General features: G+C 51.5%; 1 protein-coding gene across 2 annotated transcripts in view; it reads right to left on the bottom strand.

Annotated features, from left to right (window-relative positions):
- Positions 1-22,725, bottom strand: part of SLC6A3 (solute carrier family 6 member 3) — a 37,093-nt gene extending 14,368 nt beyond the window's left edge. The window contains exons 1-6 of one of the 2 annotated variants that reach the window (XM_033110729.1): positions 22,638-22,725; positions 20,444-20,781; positions 19,084-19,215; positions 9,664-9,895; positions 1,946-2,084; positions 1,151-1,285 (exon numbers count right to left, since the gene is read on the bottom strand). In XM_033110729.1, the coding sequence (XP_032966620.1) occupies positions 1,151-1,285; positions 1,946-2,084; positions 9,664-9,895; positions 19,084-19,215; positions 20,444-20,729 (924 nt within the window). In that variant the 5' untranslated portion in view covers positions 20,730-20,781; positions 22,638-22,725. Of the gene's footprint in view, positions 1-1,150; positions 1,286-1,945; positions 2,085-9,663; positions 9,896-19,083; positions 19,216-20,443; positions 22,067-22,203; positions 22,608-22,637 lie in introns of those variants that run through there. The other variant, XM_033110730.1, reaches the window with a different exon arrangement.
- Positions 22,726-23,397: the final 672 nt, after the last annotated feature.

Raw genomic sequence — 23,397 nt, forward strand, 5'->3', positions numbered from 1 at the left:
TTTCATTGTGACCTAGCAGCATGGGTGGCCACCTTCTAACAGCCCTCTTACTCCAGCTGGCCCCCCACCCGGGTGAGGCCTGCCCTTCCCCCTCTTGCCATTGGACTCCCCTTGGGTAGCTGTTGAGGCACCACCACCTGCCCCAATCTAGTCCTTCTGAATTTCTAACCATTTCCTTTCAAAAGCTGCTATTCCTTCACCCCCACCCCACCCACAAACCACCCAGAGGCCACTGCATTTCTGGATGGTTTCCCTCAATGCTGCCCGTCTTTAGAGACCCCTCTCCCATGGCCTGGCCATGCCTCCTCTCTCCAGGAGTGGGTGGTGGCCATGTTGGGTTATGGAGTGGACGGGGGCTCCAGTGGGTTGGGGAGAGGACAAGTGACTGTGGTGGGTTGGAGAGCTGATTGGGGACTGCGGTTGGATTTTTAACCCGGAACAATCTCTTCCTTTGCTGAAGAAATCTATAGCTGGCTCTGGACTTCATTTTTGATATGATTTAGATCACTCTCTTATACAGTGGGGCACCAAGAGTGTCCCACCATCGAGGTACAGCTTCCTGAAGAGGGAGTTCTGGTTCCTGCAATGTGGACCTTTCTCAGCCTTGCTGGGCCAATGCACAGGGGGCTGGAGCTCAGGGCCGTGTCCTGGGTGAGACACAAAGCTCTCTGGCACAGACTGGGCAGCCCACAGTGCTCTTCCAGGAAGCCCAGATCGTTCCTCCAGGAAGCGATGGACCAGGGGGAGAGGTGATTCCTCCAGGAAGTGATGGACCAGAAGGAGAGGTCGTTCCTCCAGGAAGTGGATGCAACAGGGAAAGAGGCTGTTCCTCCAGGAAGCAGATGGGCCAGGGGAAGAGGTCGATGGGCAGCAATGGTCCATTCTATTCCTAGAGTCCCAGCAGGTCCCCTAACTCCCTCATTCTGGTCATCAGCTCCCTACTATGCCCACACATCTCTGTCACTTGAACCGTGAGCTGCAGCAGGTGAGGGCGCTGTTTTGCAGAGCCCGGCCTGCAGCAGGATTTACAGGGTGAGTGAGACATTCCAGCCAAACTGCTAAGTTTGGGATCGCCTGCCCCCAACACGGGGCCCTGCACAGCACCGCCCACCCACGTAGGCTGCAGGGCATGAGTGGTGGCCATACTCACGGACGCCTCGCAGAGCCGATGGAAGTCCACACTCAGGTACGCTTTGATGCCATCAAGGGCTCCAGGAAGGGTGATCCCTCGTAGGAGCAGGGCAAAGAGGACCACATAGGGCATGGTGGCTGTGATCCACACGACCTGGGGAGAGGACAGCATCACCAGGCTGCACAGGCCACCCACTGTGGGGAGAGGGCACAGAGAGAGGTGGCCCAACAGCCTCAGCATTCACAGGATGCCAGCTCAGCAGATGCTCACTGCCAATGCCTTCTGTCCTGTGCATCTTTCCCAAGGATTAAAATAGGACAAACAACTTGGCAAGGAAGGGACATTCCTGCTCGTATTTGGTCTATCACAGTAGGAGTGGGCAGGAGTGGCTGAATTTCTGATGAGTGAGATGTGAGCGGATTTCACCTGGCTTACATGTAAAGGATGGATTCTGGGCCGCGGGGGGTGGGGGTGGGAGAAGGCACCATCATTGAAAGGTTCCCATGTGTCAGCATTTCACTACATGTATTATCACAAGCGACAGGCACATTTTGATCAAAATTGCTTTGGGTGTCCGTAATAACCAAAATGTTTTCATCAGCAAAAAACTATTTATGCTGTGCTTGTCTTTATGCTGAAAACACTCTGCTGTGGGTGCTTTCCCCTGGAGGCCACTCCAACCACGGCCATGTGCCAACTTCCCAACCAGGCCTTGGACCCCTGTCCACACCCCAAGCCAACCACAGCCACTTGTCCACTCCCCAACGGAACCCTGGCCATGCGTCCACTCCCATTGGTGGAGCTGTAGCTCACCTTCCCCGAAGTCTTCACTCCCTTCCACAAGCTGAAGTAAAGCAGGACAATGACCAGCAGCAGGCAGGATGTGAGCTGCCACCGGGGAGGGCCCAGGTCGTCGATGCCATGGCTCTCATGGAGGTGCAGCACTCCACGCCTGCACGAGGTGGGGGAGAAGGGGTGCTAGTGGGGTATGCATCCCTCAGGACTGTGACCGCACAGCTGTGGGTGTGGTGGTGCTGGAGGGGCATGTGTCCCCCAGGACTGTAACTGCACAGCCGTGCTCGCCCAGGGACCCGCCTCCCAAGTCAGCCTGGCAGGACCAGAGACCACCGAAGGGCCAGGCCCACCAGCCCCAACCGAGATGCAGGTGTTCCTCGAGTAGGGCGGAGGGGTCAGCTGTGGCAGCTGGGAGCCCGTGGCAGCGGGGAGCCCGTGGCACCTGCGTTTGGAGCTGGGGACAGGAGGGGCGCCTGGGTCTGTGAAGGAAGGGACCACAGAGAGCAGAGGGAAGGCCGGGGCGCTGCAGGGGTCACTGCTGCCCACAGAAGGTCAGGGCCCCTTTGCAGGCGAGGCTGAGAGGACTCAGAACAACATGGTAGGACACACAGGCACCTGCGCTTCGGGTTTCCAGGCAGGAATTCCCGCCCATTCTCAGGAATTTTTTTCACTTTCCCATTCCCGAATCCCGAGATATAAACTGTTTTCTGTTCTCCATGATGAATCGTTTCCACAAAGTGATGGCCAATACTACCAACCACCTGGGTTCAAGGAGCCGAGTTTCACGATTTCTTGATCAACTTTTCTCAGGATTTGGGAATGGGAAAGTGAAAAAATTTCACGAGAATGGGTGGGAATTCCCGCCCGGAAACCCACTTGCGCTGTTCCCTGAGGGTGACCGCTGACCACAGCTGTCCAGCTGCTTCAAGGAGGAGTCTCAGGTTTGTTCAAGAATCCCTCATAAGGGCAGAGCATGAGGCCGTGGGAAGGGGACGGAAGGCATGGCCGGGAGCACTCCTTGTGGGCAGGTGGGGGTCAGGCACTTTCCAGTGTCCTTAGACCCTCGTTGGGACCTGTGGGACATGTGCCCAGTACACCTGCTGCCTCGCTGTCCCAGGTGGAATCTGGCCTGTGGCTGTGTGGCTGCTGGACAGTGGGGAGGCCACACTGTGAAAGGGGACAGTCCTGACCCCCTTGGGAGAATGCCGCATGGCCCAGCTTCCAGAGCTTTCCACCAGCTGCAGGCTCACGGTGCCATTTGGGAGTTCGGGCCTTCCAACTCCAGGATCACAGTCTAATGACAGGACAGGCCCTTAGGGCACGCAGAGCCCAGCGCAGCACTCCTGGCCCACCCAGCACCCAGGCACAGCCAGGTTGGCTTAGGAACAGACACTGCACTGTCCTAACTGTCATCACGATCTTTACGGAGCCCAAACCACACACTGAAGTGAAAGGATCCTCCCATGCTGTCCGCTGAACACACAGTGCAAGGTCTGGGAGACAGTTCCGGTGGGCGGGAGGAGGAGGCCATTGCTGGCGGTGCTCACCTGCTGTGCCCACCTGCCCTCACATAGCCGGCCTTACCTGGGGCAGTAGAGTTCCCAGCGTCTCCCTCTCCTCTTCTCCCCACCTTAGCCCTGGCTTTATGGCTGCTGTTCATGCCCCCAGCTAGGCCTTATCACTAGAGTCTCTTTTCACCAACCAGAGACATCTACTTGGGCCAATACCACTGCGGAGTGGTATTCAAAAGATGATTCGATTCGGTGAGGCCCTGCCCAACTCTCTGTGCAGTGCAGCCACACCTCGGCAGCCTTGCACACACGCACGGGTCATACATCCCAACCTGGTAGCAGGTGGCCGTTTACCCCCACCTGGAAAGGACCACAGTGACCCACAGGAGTCTGCAGCCTCTAGGGCCTCAGAGAAAGCGGCTCTGGAGGAAGCGCGTGACTCTACTCATAAAGCTGTTTCTAGGACACCCCACACTCTGTTTCACCTTAAACATGTCAAGTCACTTGTGGAACAGCACGTCGTCTGTACCAGTCAATTCCTTTCCCAAAGATTAAAATGTCCTCTTGTTTCAAATTCCACAGACAATTCAGAGGGCAGGGCACTGCCAGCTGGGGAGAAGAGACGGCATGCACCAGCGCTGTGTGGGACAGCCACACAGTCACAACAGGACACTGTGGGGCACGGGGAGGGCTGTGTTTCCTGAGAGCAGGCGCAGGCCCATAGAAATAGAAAGAGTATCTGGGGAAGGTGGCTGGAGGCTGAAATGCAGAAATTTCCGGAGCCCTCAGTGGTCTGGAAGACCAAACAGTGATGGCCTGGGATGTCACCAGCCTTGGCAAAGGTAACACTTTCACTTGACCTCTGCAGGTCCCAGAGCTCATGCAGGGCTGATGCCCGCTGAGCTCCTACCAGCAGGGCAGGGGACTTGATCACATGGGGAGTCCAGTGGATCCTGGAAGGGCCACTGCAGTCAGGCAACAAACCATACCTAAAGCAAAAGCTTCTCCAGAAGCATTTTAACAAAAAGCTGCAAAAGGATAGAACTGTACCAAAAGCAAATTAACTTCCTATCAGCGTAAATCCAATACCTGTTAAAGAAGGACCACAAAATCTAAATACCCACACGAATGTAAAACTCACCAAGTTTAGCATGTGAAAAAAATTACCAGACACAACAAGAAGCAAGAAAATGTGCCCTACCACCAGGAGAGAACTCATCAATAGTTCCCTCACACTAAATACAAAAATTCACTCAAATGGGTAAAACACTAAATGTAAGAACTGAAATTATGAAACTCTTGGAAGAAAACAGGAATAAATGTTCAAGATCTTGGGTTTGGCAATGGATTTTTTAATAAAAATATTCAATTTATTTAAACAAACAAAAAACCAGTTCACCCATTTCTCCCAACCCCCACCTCCCGCCTCTGGCAACCACCAGTAAGTTCTTTGTATCTATGAGCTTAGTGTTTTTCTTTCTTTTTCTTTTTGTTTTTTCTTTTTAGCAATGGATTTTTTGATATGACACCAAAAGCAAAAGCAATGAAAGAAAAAATAGATAAACTGACTTAATCAAAATTAAAAACTTTTGAGCATCACAGGACACTATCAACAGAGTAAAAAGGCAACCCACAGAATGGGAGACAATATTTTCAAATCACATATCTGATAAGGAATTAATATCCAGAATATATGAAGAACTCCTAAAAGTCAACAACAAAAAAGCCCCAAACAACTTGATTCAAAAATGGGCAAAGGACTTGAATAAATATTTCTCCAAAGAAAGAATACAGATGACCAATAAACTCATGAACTCATGCTCAACTGATCATTAGAGAAACGCCAATCAAACCACAGCGAGAGTCCACCTCATACCTGTTAGCGTGGCTGCTATAAAAAAACCCAGAAAACAAGTGTTGTCCAAGATATAGGCAAACAGGAAGCCTGTGCACTGCTGATGGGAACTTCAAACAATGCAGACGCTGGAAAACTGTGGCCGGTCCTCAAAAGTTCAACAGAATTCTCACGTGATCCTGCAATTCTGCCTCTGGGTATATAACCAAAATATTGAAAGCAGGGACCCAAACAGATATCTGTACACCACTTTTCACAGCAGCATTATTTCCAGTAGCCAAAAGGTGGAAGCCACCCAGGTGTCCATTGACAAACACAAGGGGTCCATCCGTCCAATGGAATGTGATTCTGACACTCTGACACCGGCCACAGCATGGATGGACCTTGAGGACACCGTTCTGAGAGAGATAAACCAGACACAAAGGACAAATACTGCGTGATTCCTCTTACATGAGTCCCTGGAGCAGTCAGACTCAGAGACAGGAAGTGGACGGTGGTGCTAGGAGCTGGGGGAAGGGATGGGGAATGAGTGTCTAATGGGGACAGAGATTCAGTCTGAGATGATGAGCAAGTTCTGGAGATGGTGGTGGGGGTGGTTACACAGCAGTGTGAATGTACCTAATGCTGTGGAACTAGATGCTTAAGATGGGTAAAGTGGTGTATTTTATGTTATGTATAGTTAGTTTACCACATAGAAAGAAGTCCCCCTCCCCACAAAAAGAAAAACAAAGTCCTCCCACAAGAAGGCAAAATTCTTTTGGGAAAAACTGATGCTGTGGTAACTCAATGCCAGTAGGTCTGCACAATAACAAATGCTCAGTGAAGTTCTTCAGGTGGCAGAAGAGCACCTGAAATGGTGAGTATGCAGGTAAATAGAAAAAGTATTTTCTGTTTTAAGCCTAAACATTTCATAATGAAAAGGGGGTCAATTCAAAGAGTTGATATTCACAAACATACGTGCACTTCATTACAGAGCTTCAAAATACACGCATGAAGCAAAACCTGACAGAACTGTGAAGAGAGATAGGCATATCCACAATCGTGGTTGAGATTTAACACCCTTCTCAGTAACTGACAGAACAAATAGACAGAATTATCAGTGAGGGTGTGGGAGACCTGCACAGGACCTTGAGCTGGCACACAACTGTCTACCCAACAACTGCAGGACACATGTTCTTTTTAGGTGTACACAGAACACTCATTGGAGTCAACCATATCCTAAGCCATAGAACAAATCTCAGTATATTTTGAAATAATGCAGCTTTATAAGTATGTTATCTCGCCAAATCATAATTAAACTGGAAATCAATGACAGAAACATATCTAGAAAGCCTCTAAATATTTCAAAATTCAAACAACAAACCTCCAAAAACCTCCCATGAATCAAAGAAGAAATCACAAGGCAGCTCAGGGAATACTCTGGACTGAATGAAAATGAGAACAACATATGGAACTTACAAGAGGGAGCTAAAGCAGTCTCTTAGAGGCAAACTTATAGCTTTAAACTTGAAGCTTCCGAATTTATATTAGAAAGGTAACGGTGGTACTGATGAGTGTTTATGAAGCTGGGGGACATATTAAACTGGTTGGAACTGCATGGGCCTGTTTTGGGGCTTCCAAAGCCCACACGCCCTTTCCTGGTCCAGATTCCATGTCTGTCAATTGTGCACTGCATCATTTCACAGCCATAAACTCCTGGTTTGTCTGAGCCCATTTCTCATGTGCACCCACCAGGTGCTACAGCTGGAGAAGGGTCAGAAAGTATGGGGCTGATGAGGAAAGAAGTTCTGTGTGAGAATTGGGACTGTGAAAGGGAGGATGGAAACTACAGGGTTTCTTTCTCTCAGGGAAGACGAGCAAAAGCAAAAGGGACTTCAAGGGCTGGCCATTTGATTCATCCAGTCTCCAGGCTGAGTCGTCACATCAGTGGAGTCACCCCCCCACCCTCATGATTGCTTCCTTTCTTTTGTCTGCAGAAGCCACTTCCATCCCCTGCATCCCATGGATTGCTGCCCAGAGGAAGCTGCAGCAGCAGGAAGGAGTCTGGAGCCACTGGGACCTGGGAGACTTTCTCCTCTGCCCAGAGCCTGCACAGCTCAGCCCAGGAAGCCGTGAGCACTCCTCATTGACCAGCCCAGCCTGACAGTTATCTGAGGTCCTTTCAGATCTGCCCTGCCAGCAGGCCAGCTGTCAAACTCAGGATATGTCATACGTGCACCTATTGTGCTGGCACTGGAGTCCCCTGACAGTGAGTGAGAGCTGGACATAGAGGTTCACTAGTCTAATGAGTACAATTATCTCCACCCTTATGGCATTTCATGGTGGGCCGCGAGCTCCCTGAGTGTGTGTGGCTGTAGGAACATGCCATCCTTCTTACAGTGATGTACTTCCTAGAGTGGGTTCAAGGTCCAGAAAACACCTGACCTGCAGACCTGGCAGTCACAGCCATCTGCCGCAGGGAAAGCCTGTCAGCACCACTGGGAAAGTCACCTGCAGAGTGCCTGGGGCTTCAGTGTCACCAGTAACCTCTGACTTCCTCGTAAAACTTCCAACGCCCCCACGTCCCCATGTCCCCACGTCCCATCCAGCTGTTCTGTGGCTTCTGCTCCTGCTAACGGGCCCTTCAGGAAGAGGGCATCTGGGCACCCTCACCTGGCCTCTCTCCTCCAGACTGCGGATTCTTAGATTTCACTAGTCTGATTTTTAAAAATCACGTATCATGTATATTCTTCCCTTCTAGTATCCTTAGTCATAAATCACTAGAGTAATCCATTTTTTCCCTCTAATTTTCTTATCTGAAAATCCCTTAGATAAATCAACTCTTTCCACACCTGCCAAAGATAAGCGGTCCCAAAATGGTGTCACTCAGCCCCTTTCTGCACCTCTGCCAGCGTTCCAAGTGTCCTAAGTTGCACCGAAATCCATCTTGAAATTGTAAAATACATGCTGGCTTGAAAACTTAGTTGCCATTTTGTTTGCAACATGATCAGTGAAACCCACCTGCAGCACAAGCTGTCCCTGACTGTCCTTTTGCGTGGTGGGACTTATCCATGGTGCTCTCAGGCCCTTGCCACAGCCATCTCCACATGGCTGCTTTCTGTGCAGAGGGGAGGCCACCAGGTGAGAGCACACACACCCAGCCTCGGCCTCTTAATGAGACAGCACTGCATTTGGGAAATGGAGGGATAAACAAGCCAGGGACAAGCGCTGTTTTTTCGTTTTTCTGTTTATCTCTAAGAACGGCAAATCAGCTTTGTCCAATGCTCTGCTTCTCTGTGTTTGGACAGATCTATCATTCTTGGTTGCCTGTCACACTGAGTCCTGGGCACATACACACCCTTGCCTGTGTTTCCATTTCTCTGCCACACGCCCACCCCAGCACCATTCAAGCAACTCGAATGGGACAGGTCCCAGGTAGATTCTCGTCAGCCCCATCCTCTGAAACCAGCTGTGTACCCCCACCTCCCAAGAGGTCTGTGAGCCAAAGGCATGGAGTCTCTCTCCTTCTAGCAGGCGGCTTCTCAGCAGGCCCCTCCCTCCACATCAGGGGATTTCCCTCCCTGTTCTCCTCACTTTCCACTAAGTCCAATCCCAAACCACAATCCCCACACTCCAACTGCACTCTTCCTTTGATGTTCTATCCTTCTCCCCGTCTCTCCAAACCCTGCATCATGCCATGAGGAAGGGAGGGGCAGGAGCTGATGCAGTGCCAGGAAGGATTCAAAAAACAGACTCGAGGAGAGGGATGGGCTTGCAGGTGGTGGGGGCCATGTGGCAAGAAATGCTGAGGGCCAGGCCTGGCACGGGAGGAACAGGACACCAGGAAGGCCGCTGGACATGGGGACTGAGGAGCAACCCGTGAAAAAACCAGCATTGTGTTTATCAGAAGAAAAGAGCATTTTGGGGGAAGTGGGCAGTTGGTGCACCTGTAGACAAGTGTTTGGTGAGGCAGGTTTTCTGCAGAGAGTGGTGCTGGGCCTATGCGCCAGGCAAAACAGAGCGTGGAGCCTAGCCCATTCTGGAGGCAACACTGGAGGTAACACTGCAGCCCCCAGTGCCCAGGCCCAGCCACCGCCCCTACCCCAAACTGCCGCTGGGGGAGGATGGACCAGCCCTGGCCAGCCCAGCACTCATGACAAGGGCTTTACCAAGCCTCTAGAAGTGTGATTCGAAAATATGCCCCACAAGAACCCAATGAGATAGAACACAGCACAGGACCAGGACAGGGCCCTTTCACACCCTTGGGAGGCAGCAGGGGCAGGTGGCTGGCCCCCGGGGTGCCATGGGTATCTACCTCTGTGCCCTCCCTTCCAGAAGCAGACACAGCAAGTGGGGAGTCACTGACCCCTGGGAAGCAGACCCCCACTTACTCAAAGTACTCAGCAGCGGGCGTGGTTCTGAAGCTGTCATTGAGGCCCAAGCTGTTGCTGGCATTGCCGGAGAGGGTGTCGGAGCAGTTGGGGCTGTTCCAGGTGTTGTTGCAGTGGGTCCAGGGCAGCTCCATGGTGAAGGAGGAGAAGAAGTAGTGCAGTGCCCAGGCGATGATGACGTTGTAGAAGAAGCCCACGTAGAGCGAGATGAGGATGACCGTGAAGCCCACGCCTGGGGTGGTGAGAACACAGCCACCATCAACAGAACACCCCTCCCCACCTCCTCCAACAGGAGACGTCGCCTCCCTGTGCCGGAGGTTCACCTCCATTCTAAAACCAGGCGATGAGAAGTGAGAGGGCAGATACCAGACTTTAGACTGGGATCTCAGAGAGGGGCTTCCTACTCCAAAATCATCGGTGTCCATCTACATCCACCCAGAGACTAAGAGTGCCTCTGAGGGATATTCAGGACCTGAAAGGCTATCCAGGGCCATTGAAAAACATCCAGGACAATTCAGGTATACCTGGGAATATGCAGGGTCACCCAGGGACATGTAGGATGATCTAGGGTCACCCTGGTAGAACCAGGCCACCCACAGACATACAGGGTAACTAAGGGCCACCCATGGCTATCCACTACCACTCAAAGCCACTCAGAATTAAACAGGATCCACCAGGCTCACTTAAGGTCATCTAGGGTCACTCTGAGTCACCCTGGGAAACCCAACCCAGATTTGTCCAGGGCCACCAGGTCATGTAAAACCATCAGAATCATCCACTGTCAACCGTGGCCACCCATGGCCATCTAGGGACACCCAGAGAGACAATGTACCAACAGGTGTCAATATAGACCACCCCAAACCTTCAGGGATACCCAGGAACATTTCGGGCCACCCATGCCAATAGGGTCATTGAAGACCATCCAGGGTAACCCAAGAATACCCAGTGACTCCCAGAGCCATCCATGGATACCTGGAGCCATCCACAGTTACTAATAGTCACTAACGGACAACAAGGGTCTTCCACAGCCATCCATGCCACTGAGGCTCATCCAGGACCATCAAGGGCATCCAAGACCATCCATGCCCACCAGGGCTAATCCAGGGCTATCCAGAGCCATCCATGGCCATTCATGACTTCCAGGGCCACCTAGAGCCATCAAGGTCCATTCACGGCCCCTCATATCTGCTCATATCCCCCCTGCCCCCAGACGAGCCAGGGCAAACAGAGTCATCTGTGTTCACTCACAGCTACTTAGAGCCACTCAAGGTCACCCAGGACCATGCATGACCATTTGAGGTCTCCCAGGGCTTCCAGAGTGCCCTGTTCAGGATCGCAAAACTTGGAATTTGGATGGTGAGCAGTTTTTGGACTTGTGTCATCCTGACTGGCAGGCAGATGGGTCTGGCAGTTAGAAGGCCCCTCCCATTGGTCAAAGAACTCCTCCTTATTCAATGCTAGACAAACATCGTTCCTGCTACGGTGGTTCATTTTATTAAGCTCCATGCAGAGTTCTTTTCATTTCAACATTCCTTCTCAGCTTTGCTGATTAGTTTGAGCTATAACTTTAATTTTCTTTATTGAAATCTGGTTAGGTGCCATGCTCTGTCGTGCCTGCTTGTGGCTGGAGCAGGAGCATGCCTTCAAGGTGACTTTTGTAGGGAGTGGCTTGGGTTGTTTTTATGGGCATAAACCTTAAGGAAAGCTATTTTTATGTTCAGGGTACTACATTAAAGTTCTCTTCCCATCTTGAAAGCAAAAATAGAGGCACTAATATTTATCTGGGTTTAAATATTAAAGAAATTCAGTATCAAGAGGGGCCTAAAAGAAAATAGACCCTGGTATGTAATCCCTCAGTAGCAGTGATAATTAAACAAAAATTGTTTCCTTCAGAAGACCTTCTCCAATGTAAAATTAGTCAACATTAAATAATCCTTATTGTTTTTGGAGACAAAGAGGAAAAACTGAGGGTTGCTGGATGGGCGGGAGGGGTGGGGGGTGGGGGGGAGGGTGAGGGGATTGGAGGGCAGTTGGTGACCACAGGATGGCCACGGGTTTGAAAATTAATCTGGGGAACGTAATTTGGTGGTTACCAGAGGGTAAGGGGGTTGGGGGGTGGGGGATGAGGGTGAGGGGGATCAAATGTATGGTGATGGAAGGGGAGCTGACTCTGGGTGGTGAACACACAGTGTGATTTATGGATGATGTGATACAGAATTGCACACCTGAAATCTATGTAATTTTACTAACAATTGTAACCCCAATAAATTAAAAAATAAAATAAAGAAAATAAATAAATAAATAAATAAATAAATAAATAATCCTTATTGTAATTTTGCTCACTGAGTTCCTTTAAGACAGAGGCTGGATTGTGATTTTCAGTGAACTTGCCCAGGCAGCCATGTTGTTGGGAAGCCATATTGTCAGGCAGCCATGTTGTCAGGAAGTCACGTCAGGAAGCCATGTGATCATGAGGCCATGTTGTTGGGAAGCCATGTTGTTAGGAAGCCATGTTATCGGGAAGCCATGTTGTCAGGAAGCCATGTTGTCAGGAAGCCATATTGTCAGGAAGCTATGTTCTCAGGAAGCCATGTTGTCGGGAAGCCATATTGTCAGGAAGCCATATTGTCAGGAAGCCATGTGATCACGAGGCCATGTTGTCGGGAAGCCATGTTGTCAGGAAGCCATATTGTCAGGAAGCCATGTTGTCAGGAAGCCATGTTGTCAGGAAGCCATATTGTCGGGAAGCCATGTTGTCGGGAAGCCATGTTGTCAGGAAGCCATGTTGTCAGGAAGCCATGTTGTCAGGAAGCCATATTGTCAGGAAGCCATGTGATCACGAGGCCATGTTGTCAGGAAGCCATGTTGTCGGGAAACCATATTGTCGGGAAGCCATGTTATCGGGAAGCCATGTTGTCGGGAAGCCATATTGTCGGGAAGCCATGTTGTCAGGAAGCCATATTGTCAGGAAGCCATGTTGTCAGGAAGCCATATTGTCAGGAAGCCATGTTGTCAGGAAGCCATGTTGTCGGGAAGCCATATTGTCGGGAAGCCATGTTGTCGGGAAGCCATATTGTCAGGAAGCCATGTTGTCAGGAAGCCATATTGTCAGGAAGCCATGTGATCACGAGGCCATGTTGTCAGGAAGCCATGTTGTCGGGAAACCATATTGTCGGGAAGCCATGTTGTCGGGAAGCCATGTTGTCGGGAAGCCATGTTGTCAGGAAGCCATGTTGTCAGGAAGCCATATTGTCAGGAAGCCATGTGATCACGAGGCCATGTTGTCAGGAAGCCATGTTGTCGGGAAACCATATTGTCGGGAAGCCATGTTATCGGGAAGCCATGTTGTCGGGAAGCCATATTGTCGGGAAGCCATGTTGTCAGGAAGCCATATTGTCAGGAAGCCATGTTGTCAGGAAGCCATATTGTCAGGAAGCCATGTTGTCAGGAAGCCATGTTGTCGGGAAGCCATATTGTCGGGAAGCCATGTTGTCGGGAAGCCATATTGTCAGGAAGCCATGTTGTCAGGAAGCCATATTGTCAGGAAGCCATGTGATCACGAGGCCATGTTGTCAGGAAGCCATGTTGTCGGGAAACCATATTGTCGGGAAGCCATGTTGTCGGGAAGCCATGTTGTCAGGAAGCCATATTGTCAGGAAGCCATATTGTCAGGAAGCCATGTTGTCAGGAAGCCATATTGTCAGGAAGCCATGTGATCACGAGGCCATGTTGTCAGGAAGCCATGTTGTCAGGAAACCATGCTGTTTTAAAGCACATCACAGAAGGTTTGCTCTGGCGGTGGGCTGACTTTGGATGCCTGACTTGAAATCTTTTTAAGGTTAAAACTTTGTGTATCAAATCCTCAGCTTGAAACTTTGGGAACTCAAAGAAGCCTTTGATCAAACACAAGTGCAGATCCAAATCCAATATTTGACAGGTGGACTTTGCCTCTGGTCCTTCTGGAACCCACTTCTGTGTGGCCAGCCCTCCATCTGGGCAGGCCAGGTTTCTCAACCTTCACAACAGAGTGACAAGGTCACCACAGGACAATGTGGCTCCGAGAGCACATGGGCTGCTCATGAACAACACAGCACACCAGCACCAGAGCTCTTTTTCATCCAAGAGCATCCCCCACACCTTGCTCTGCACTGCTGTCTAGCTGCCCTAAATGCCTGAGTGAAGGAAACAATTCTCTAGGAAGGTGGTTGTGACTGTCAGCTGTTCGTTCAGTCACTCCAAGTCCCAGTTTTCAGGACAGCAGAGCCTTAGAGAGCCATGAGCTTGGGCCACTAAAGTATAGCTCCTCACTGACTCTACCTTCACCAAGTTCCTCCTTAGTGTCACTTAGGGCCCAGCCATATAAAATCCACTTTTTGTTTGCTATCGGAATGCTCCATAATTGTTCATTACATCATCATATACTCTAAATAAAGCTCCACTTGATACATTTCTTTCACCACTTATTGCCACGAGAAACTGTGCCAAGGAGGTAGCAGGCTTAGTCCCCTCTAATATTTCCAATGAAAATATTAATGAAAATGTGTTCCTCTATTGTCTGATTCTCAGGAAGCTCAGGGCTAAATGTGAATTTCAAGCACAGCTCAATGTCAATTTTCTTAAATTTCTATTTTAAAAAATATTTTTATATTAACCTCGTGTGCATTTTGTTTTGCTTTATTTTAAGCCACCTTAGGATCTTTTCAGAAAGAGGGAGAGTTTGATAAATCACACTAAAATATTATTGACCACAAATTATCATAAATTTGTTATATTCAACAAAATAGAATGTTTCCATGGAATACATAAAGTGGGGGGTGTCTTTGGCAATTTCCCAGACAGCCTTAAAAGGAGCATCCTTAGGCCTCAAGAGAGCATGACAGTCACCCCTCTCTATCATCCCCAAAGCCAGCTCACTCCAGAGCATCCACAGAAGCTGGCTTAGGAGAGCGTGTCAAAAACAAATACTAATCTCAGGAACACAAGCTGGAGAAAAGGCTCCCTACAGCTTTCAATTCCTTTGAAGACTCATCAACGGGTCTCATTGAAGAAAACTGGAAAGCATTCCTCCCCTGTCGGTTTGTGGGTCTTTGGTATCTGGTTGGTGTGTGTGTGTGCATGTGGACGGTGCTCAGATCAGAGAGGAAGGGGGAAGAGAAAGATAGTTCTGAGACTCCTCCCCTAGGACCCTGTGATGTCATATCTGAAGGCCACTTGCAGCCTCTCCTGCCACGTGCCCACCCTCAGCGGCTCTGGACAGACAGCACAGGGAACTGAGGATGAGGCCCAGCCTCTGAAGTAGCTCACCCTCACAGTGGACTTCACCACCTTGCTTCCTCGGGTGGAGCTCAGTGCCAGTCTGGTGCAGGGAGAGGCTCCCAGGTCAAGGGAGGGGAAGCGAGCTTTCCAGAGAGTTCGGCTCCAAATGCAGGGAAAGGTTCCACAGGGGCCCGGACGTGCCATGAAGGGCTGGATGACCTTTTAGCTTATTTGGTTACTTAATGATTATTTTGGGCATTTTAACTGATGTCTTCATTTAGCATATGTTATCCCTATTTCATGACACATGACAATACAGGCAATTACTTTTTTTAAAGACAAAGAAAGAGACGGCACATGTGTCAGGGTATCCAGAGAAACATGGTTTGCCTCACCTAATTTTAGGGGCACCTGGGCACCCTATACATAAAAGAGAACTTGAATGTGCAGGAAATCACCTGCTAGGCATCACAGCTTATCGACATTAATGATTCAAGGTTTCTCTTCTTGAAACGTAAAGTCTCGTGTTCTTGCCCTGGTTCGTTTCTCCTGGACAAGACAAGCATGGCCCTGTGTTGATGGTACACAGTCCAAGCTCAACAGCTGATTCTGTGATTCTCATGCCCTCAGTCCCGGGGCACAAGCTAGGTGACCAGTCTCTGACCGAGATCCCGCCCACAGGGGCCACATGGTGCTTCTTCCTGTGGCCTCACTCAGACCTAGCTCAGCCCTCCACACGGATGAGCTTCCAGGACTGGACAAAAGCTGGCGTGCTGCAAGAGCGCGACCATGGAGCTGGGAAGTAGATTAAAGAGAGGAAAAGACCCACAGCCCCATGGGGCTGGGGCCAGCCAGGGACAGCTCATCTCCAGCTGTGTGCCTGCCACAGTTTTCTCCAACAAAGCTTCAGAGTGATTTGTTATTGTGCAGCTTATAAACTGTCAGGGAACGCTTTCCAAGAATTTCAAGGTGCTACTTAATCCTAATGAATTTGGATCAATACAGGAAATCTAACTGTTATCACCCCATTCTAGAGATGCTCAATCCATGCACGGAGGCTTTTTACCACCTCCCAGCAACTTCACAACCTGGAGGAAAAGTTGGCAGACATCGCTCAGCTCAGCAACTGAATCCGATCACAGGTGCTCAGGAAAGAAGTGGCATTAGATTCCCTGGTGGGGGGTGGGGGCACAGGGTCCTGTCACATAAGAAACTGACAGACATTCTCTGGGCAAGAAGGACATGCTTCTGGAAATCTAGAGATGCAAACTGGTGTCACCACAGACTGTGTGGCATCGTTTCTCAAGATTCCCCCCGATGGTCACTTGGGGATGGACAGGCTTACTTTCCGACCTGGCACTTTAATGCTATAGACACTGACCACAGTGCAAGCTCCTCACAGCACATGGCCGTGGGACACGTTAGCACTGCCCAGCAGAGCCTGAGGTACACGGTTAACTCATTTGCATCTTGGACAATTAGTTTGGATTCATTGCCCCGATGGTACCAATAGCGTGCCAGTACATAGTTGCTGAAACGTCTAAGTTGACAGCTGCACCCATCACTAAGAGGTCCCTGGTGCTTTCAGGTACATGCACAGTCCTCCACTGAGAATTAAGGATGGCACCAGAGGTGAGTCTCAGGCAACTCATTTGAGCTTTGATATCTGTGCAAATCACACAAGGGGACAGCTAGCACCTGGCACCCGAACCCAGAGGTGTCCAAGTCTCCCTCTGTAATCCCACTTTAACGTGGGCCCATGAATCATTTAGCCTCGGAAAAAAATCACTAGTGCCTTCAGATTCACCAAGCAGGCCATTAAGCAGGAATAACAGACAGCGCCTGCAGGAGCCATCACGCCTGGCCAGTCTCAGCGCTTCCGTTGCTGCGAGGGTGATTTTCTCCCTATGGAGACCGACCTCAGCAGCTGTGTGATGTTCTCACCCCTCAGGCCGGATCAGTTGCTGTCTGAGCACACACCCACTGACCCATCCATGCAGCACCCTCGGGGATCTACCAGGGCTTCTGCTCACCTCAAAACACCAACTTTTCAAGAACTTCTGAGAAAATCCAAAGCCTGATCTTTTAATAGCCACTTTCTTAATGAAACCAGCTGTCTGAACCAGCCACCTCGCCTGGCCTCTTTGAGGAATGTCGCCCCCCATTAACCCCCCCAAGTCCTCCCTGAGCCCTCAGCTCCTATCTCACGGTGTTGGCCCAGTGAGGAGGCAGAGAAGTCTTGGACTGAATCCCACCCTGCCCCTGAGGAGGTGACAAGCCCTCTCATCTCAGTGCCTGTGTCTCCAATACAGAGATGACACAGTGTGTGCCTTCCCCGGGGCTCTTAAGAGGAAGAAGTGAGGTGACCATGGGAGGGTTAGTCACCAGGACTCAGCCAGAGGTGTGTTTGTTTCATGGTGCTGTGGCATCGCAGTAGTAGCCTGGAAGGCTCAGTGAATAACTAGACAGTTAAATGATAGATAGCAGATAGATAGATAGATCTGATAAATAGGTGATAGATGACAGATAGATGACCAATAGATGATAAATGATTGATAGTAGATTGATAGATGATAGATTGATAGATTGGTAGATATTAGATTGATAGATCATCAATGATAGATTATAGATAGATGATAGGTAGATGGATGACAGGTAGGTAGATGTAGATAGGTAAGTAGACAGATGATAGATAATGAGAAATAGAGTGAAGAAATAAAATGAAGTCACTATAGTCAAACTGCTAAATTACTAACATCAAGTAGGTTGAGATATGAGGAAATGATTCTCTTCTTGTTCTAACTCTCCTGGGAAACTTTTGAACTTGCCAGTCATGCATCAATGCCTGGATATATATCAGACCTCCAGATAACATTCTGATTATGCCACGAAGGACTAAGGAAAGAATGTCCAGGTTACCCAGACCACCTGACATCAGTATCCAGACGACTGGTCATCTAGAGGATCACCATCTCAGACCAGTCCAGAGACCAAGAAAGCAGGACTGATTCTTCTTAAGAATGTAATTTTTATTATAAGAACCCTTAACTTTTCTTCTTCAGAACACTCTGGGTATTGCTTAGTTGTGTTTCCACTTTGCAAACCCGAAGACTCTTGAATAAATCTTTATCATTTATTTCCAGCTGAAGCCTCCTGATTTCATTTGTGTTTGGTCAAGATTGAATAGATAATAGATAGATATAATACATAGCTAATAAATAGGTAGATAGATGATAGATGGTTGATAGATGGATGATGGATGATACAGATAGGCAGATGACAGCTATATAGTTGGATAGATTGATGATGGATACATAGTCGATAGATTAGATAGATAGATAGATAGATAGATAGATACATACATACATACATACATACATAGATACATAGATACATAGATACATAGACACATAGATAGAGTTATGGGCTGACTTGTGTCCCTTCAAAATTCATTTGTTGATGTCCTAACCGCCAATATCTCAGAATGTGACCTTATTTGGAGATAGGTCTTTATAGAGGAAGTCAAGTTAAGGTGAGGCTGTCAGGGTGTACCCTAGTCCAAAATACCCGATGCCCCTATACAGGGGAAGTTTGGCTATTGAGACACACATAGAGGGAAGATAAAGGGAAAATACTGGGTGAAGACCATTATCTACAAGTCCAGGAGGGAGGCTTGGAACATATCCTCTCCCACAGACCCTACCGGGAATCAACCCTACCAAAACCTTAACTTCAGACTTCTAGTCTCCAAAGCTGTGAGGCAATAATTGTCTATTGTTTAAGGCACTCAGTTTGTGGCTTTGTATGGCAGCCCTGGCAAACTAGTACAGATAAAAAGAAAGAGAGGTGGTAGATGACAGATGGGTAGACAGATGGAAGTCTGATCTTATCTACCATCTTAACACTTTGAGAAAATGAGACCCCTAATGAACTGTGGGGTGGCTTCACCAGGGGTCAAAGGAATACACTCTCGAATCCGTGGTCATTACAGATGCTTAGAGTGGGACAAACATTCAAATGGTGTGTCCACATGTAGCCATCTAGCAAAGCAGGACCACATGCGCACGACTTGGATGGGCCTGCTTGGAAAGTTCTAGAGCAGCCCCCATCCCTCCCACCCCTGGTCCATGCCATGCCATGTCAGGGTGGCGCCCCCACCATTACCTTTGAGGACTGGGCAGATCTTCCAGACTCCGGCAGCACCCTCCCTGTTGAACTGCCCGAGGGCCAACTCCATGTAGAAAAGTGGCATTCCCGCAATGACCATGAAGAGCAAGTAGGGGACCAGGAAGGCACCTGTGGGACATGGCAGCATGGTCATCGGGGGTCTTCAGGGCTCGGCCATCCCCACCAACCTCACAAGTCTTGGCCATGACCCCAGTCTCATTCCTGTTTCTCCTGAAGCCCCCTGCCTGGCCACCCTCCACAAGGAAGCCACAGGCTGGGGTGGGTGAGCCTCCTCCCTCTGTGCCCAGCTCCACTGTCATCGGGCTCAGATATATCCCCACTGAAGACCCAACCGTCCCCATCCCCAGCAGTGGTGTCAACCCCAAGAGCACAGCAGGTGAGGCCCTGCCTGCCTGGCTCTGCTCCTCGTGCTGCCCCTCCTTGCTCCTCTGTGGAAAGTCCACCCCTCTTGAGTTGTGACTCTGGGATCTGCGGGCCACCTCTGACCCTGTGTGGATCAGGAACTGTGGCTGACAGGGGGCTAGGGTCCCTCAGGGAGGTACCTTGTCCCAGCACACAGCTCTGAGCCCCGTGCTCGGCCTTCTAGAGCTGTGCCTTGGCTCTCTCCCTGGGATGGGGGGCAGGGAGATCCCACAGCTCTGCCTGTCCTTGGGCCACTCACTGTACCTGCTGAGGCATCAGTCTGCTCCCCTTGAGCTGGGCACAGTAATGCCAGCCTCCTCCTGGGAGTGTCAGGAACCCCCGCCTCCCCCCAAGATCGTCATCCAAGGCCCTCCATCTGTGCTGTGACCGGTGAAGCAGGGAGGCAGCAGGCGGGGGCGGCAGCAGGGGGGTGGGCATGATCTCCAACTAACTGGCTTCTCAACTTGAGTTTTGAGGTGACCCTGCCCCTGTATCTTAGTTTTCTGCCTTGAGTCCAGAGACAGTTGTGGTTGAGTTCAAGGGGGGACGGGTACATTTCCAGGGCATCTTCTGCTACTCAAGCTCAAGCGACTCCGCCCACTTTGTAAGCACCCTTCTGTGGGCCTTTGAGAATTTCCTTTCCAAAGTGAAATCCCCTTTGGAAACAGAAGGCCGAGCCATGGAGCCTCTGACCGCTAACTCCTGCTTTCTGCTCTCCTGGCCTCACCATCCTCAGCCGTGAAGTCCAGACATAGTGGTTGCTCTGAACTCCACCTCTATGGTTTTGTGACACCATCTGTGGTCTGTGCCCTGCTAATGTTAAGTGAGAAAACAGGGTGATCTTGCCAGAGTGCACGCATTCCTCAAGGGCACTGTCTCCACTGCCTGGGGTTCTAGCCCACAGGAACGCCCAGGACAGCAGGTGGAGACTCACCCCCACCATTTTTGTAGCACAGGTAAGGAAACCGCCAGACATTGGCCAGGTCCACTGCGAAGCCGATCACCGAGAGGAGGAAGTCTATCTTCTTGCTCCACGTCTCCCGGTCCTGGGTCTCCACGGGGCTCTGTGGGGTGCTGGTGAGGGTGGAGTTTGTGAGCTGCATCCCATTCTGCTCCTTGACCAGCACAACCTCCACCGCCCTTGGGCACGTAGCGTTGGGCTCCTTAGCTGGGGCCACCGTGGAAGACATCAGCGCTACTGGGCACCGGCTCCTACTCATGGCACACTGCAGTCTAGGGTTCTGTGCTTCTTCCTTCTTGGTCTCCAGCCAGCTTGAAAGATAAACACAGAGGAATGCACGAGTTTGTAGCCAGAATGCTGGTAGCAAGAGCACAGGTCCCAGCACTTACAATCTCTTCTGTGGGGCAGAGCAAACACATTCCGAGAAGCTATGATGACAGGGTAGGGCTGGGGGCGACAGGAGATGAGCTAGCTCTCCTGAGGTCCTGAGGAGACAAGCTGTGGAAACCTCAGCATGGACATCTGCTTTGCCCCCGTCCCCCACTCCTTTCTCCATTCCTATCAAAGTGCAGGGCTCCTGTGGTCTGGAATTCTGCTTTTAACAATAATGAAGCAGGGAGTAATCTCAGTCTCCAACCCACATTAGACACCAAGCCTGTACAAGAGCGCTCAGCTAGTCTTTAAACCAACATCAGCCACAGGAAGGAACGTTTAAAGATAACGATTACAACAGTTTCTTGGAAGAGTGCCTGCAGATGCACGCCCACCAGGGGCCAGAGCTCACCAGCCCCACCTGGAGGAGGGGGGCAGGGGCGAGAGCATCATGCGGATTTAGGGGAGGGGCCACGAGCTCCTGGACTCGGCAGTGTTATCAGGGAGCTCACTTCCAAGTCACTTCCATAATCCTGGGCAGTGCCACCAGGGACCACAGAAGCTGTTCCGGTCACAGCCAACAGAAAGCTGGGCCCTGGTGGCCATGAGCAGCTTCAAATGCGACTTGTTATGGCCTTTGGATCCACCAGCATGGTTTCACCTGTTCACACACGTGTGGGTGCATACATGCTAGAACACACACATGCTAGCATACGCACGCACTCATATGCAGTGGCTGAAGCAGAAGCATAATGGGGTGGCAGCTGTAAAGGGAATTCTCCACTGTATCCAAGTTTGAACAAAAACTCACAATGTGAGTTATTTTATGCACCTTCTCTGTGGCCCCTTTACCTCTGTTACAAACCCAACAGCACATTCCTGCTGTGTATGAAGACCTCCCCCAGGGGGCTGCACGGGATGCAGAGCAGGTGGGACTGGCCTGCGGGGGTGCAGCTGGAGCGGCTGGGGCTGCAGGCACGGCGGATTCCGGCCTTTGCTCTGATAAGGCCCACGCAGGCTGATCGGATCCTCGCCTGCCAGGGACGCCCACGCCCAGCATTTGGGGTGAGCCAGGTCACTCCTGGAGCTGCGGCCTCAGAGGCCAGGTTTGGGTACAGAAAACAAACTGTGGCCTCTTAGAAAGCGTCTTTCGTCACAGCACCCCCAAAGAGAAACGCAGCTGGCTCAGACGCTGTCCTCCCCTTGGCCGTTCCTGCAATCAGCCTGGAAGCACAGAACCCGCAACTCAGCGCCCCCAGCTCCACCTTCAAAATCAAAGACAAAACGCTGCGAGATGGAGCGTTGATTGAGAAAATCCCCCGGATCGGATCTGGGGACTGCTGTGCCCAGGCCCGCCTCACCTTGCGCGGCGACTGGTCCAACACGGAAGATTCCGCCACAAACAGCTGCGCACCCCCGGGTGCCCGCGCCGCGGGAAGCCGGGGACGGCCGCCCCTTCCAGATATAGTGGTTTGGAAGACACTATGACACAGACGTCGCCAGGAACCCAGCGCGCATCAGCCCCGCACCCCCTCTCGTGCACATATCTCTCGGCGGCTGACCACCTTACGGTCTCCAGCACTGTCCGCCGGGGCGCGCTGTGCACGCACCCCCGGCTGTTAGCGACTTGTGGAAACGCTGCCGTCTGCGGGACGCGGCGCCTGCCGACGGTGCTCCGCCCAACCTGGCGACCCTCGGCTGCAGCTTTCGGGGTCCACAGAGTGAACCGTGAGCCCGGAGGATAACGCGGGGGGCGTCTATGCGAGGAGTCACCCACGGAGTGCCCCGGCCTTACCTGTGCGCCCCGAGTTGCCTCTGAGCTGGTGTCCCTCAGCTCAGCACCCGCGAAAGCTCAGGCTCCTGCCGCTGTGCGCTGGGCGGTCTCGACCTCCGGCTCTTATCGTGTCTCCGAGGCCCGCCCCGCCCCGCCCGCCGTCGGGGGCGCCCGCCCGCCTGGCTCCGCCTCCGCACCGCCCCAGGTGGGCGGGGGACGAGCCCCGGCCGCGCCCTGCACCCGCCCCTGGGATCTGGATAGCCGGCGGGAGCCGGCGGCCTTCGGAGCGCTCTGCCACAGGTCCTGCGTGTCCGGAAACCTCCGACAGACGGGTGCGGGGCCGCCTTTGGGTGCCAGATGTGGCAGGACCGAGACGGGCTGTTTCCCAGCGGGCCCAGTCTAGGGCTCCCTCCCATCCTCGCCCGCACCCCCAGCCCTGCCCCGCGCATCTACGTCTGCTTCGGGGGCTCCCACGACCCACCCAGAACTCCGTCTCAGCGCGGCGGGGGAGGAGGAGACGGCCCTCGGGAGGGAGCCGGCCACAGCTGAAAAGTCGCCTGGCGGAGCCGAGCCACGCCTGTGCCCGCCCCTCGCTGCTGCGCGACCCCCACCCTGATGCTACACCGACCCTTCTCCCCAGCCGCCCGGCCCCACCGACTCCCCAGCGGCCGCCCAGGTCCGGCGTCCTGGGGACCTCTCCCCCAACGATTCACGCGCGGAGCTGGGGCGGCCGGCGGGGAGCGGATCCCAGGTCGCGCGAGTGGTGTCCTGTCTGAGTCCT

The sequence above is a fragment of the Rhinolophus ferrumequinum genome, chromosome 7 (genome assembly GCF_004115265.2).
Source record: "Rhinolophus ferrumequinum isolate MPI-CBG mRhiFer1 chromosome 7, mRhiFer1_v1.p, whole genome shotgun sequence".
NCBI classification, from domain to species: domain Eukaryota; kingdom Metazoa; phylum Chordata; class Mammalia; order Chiroptera; family Rhinolophidae; genus Rhinolophus; species Rhinolophus ferrumequinum.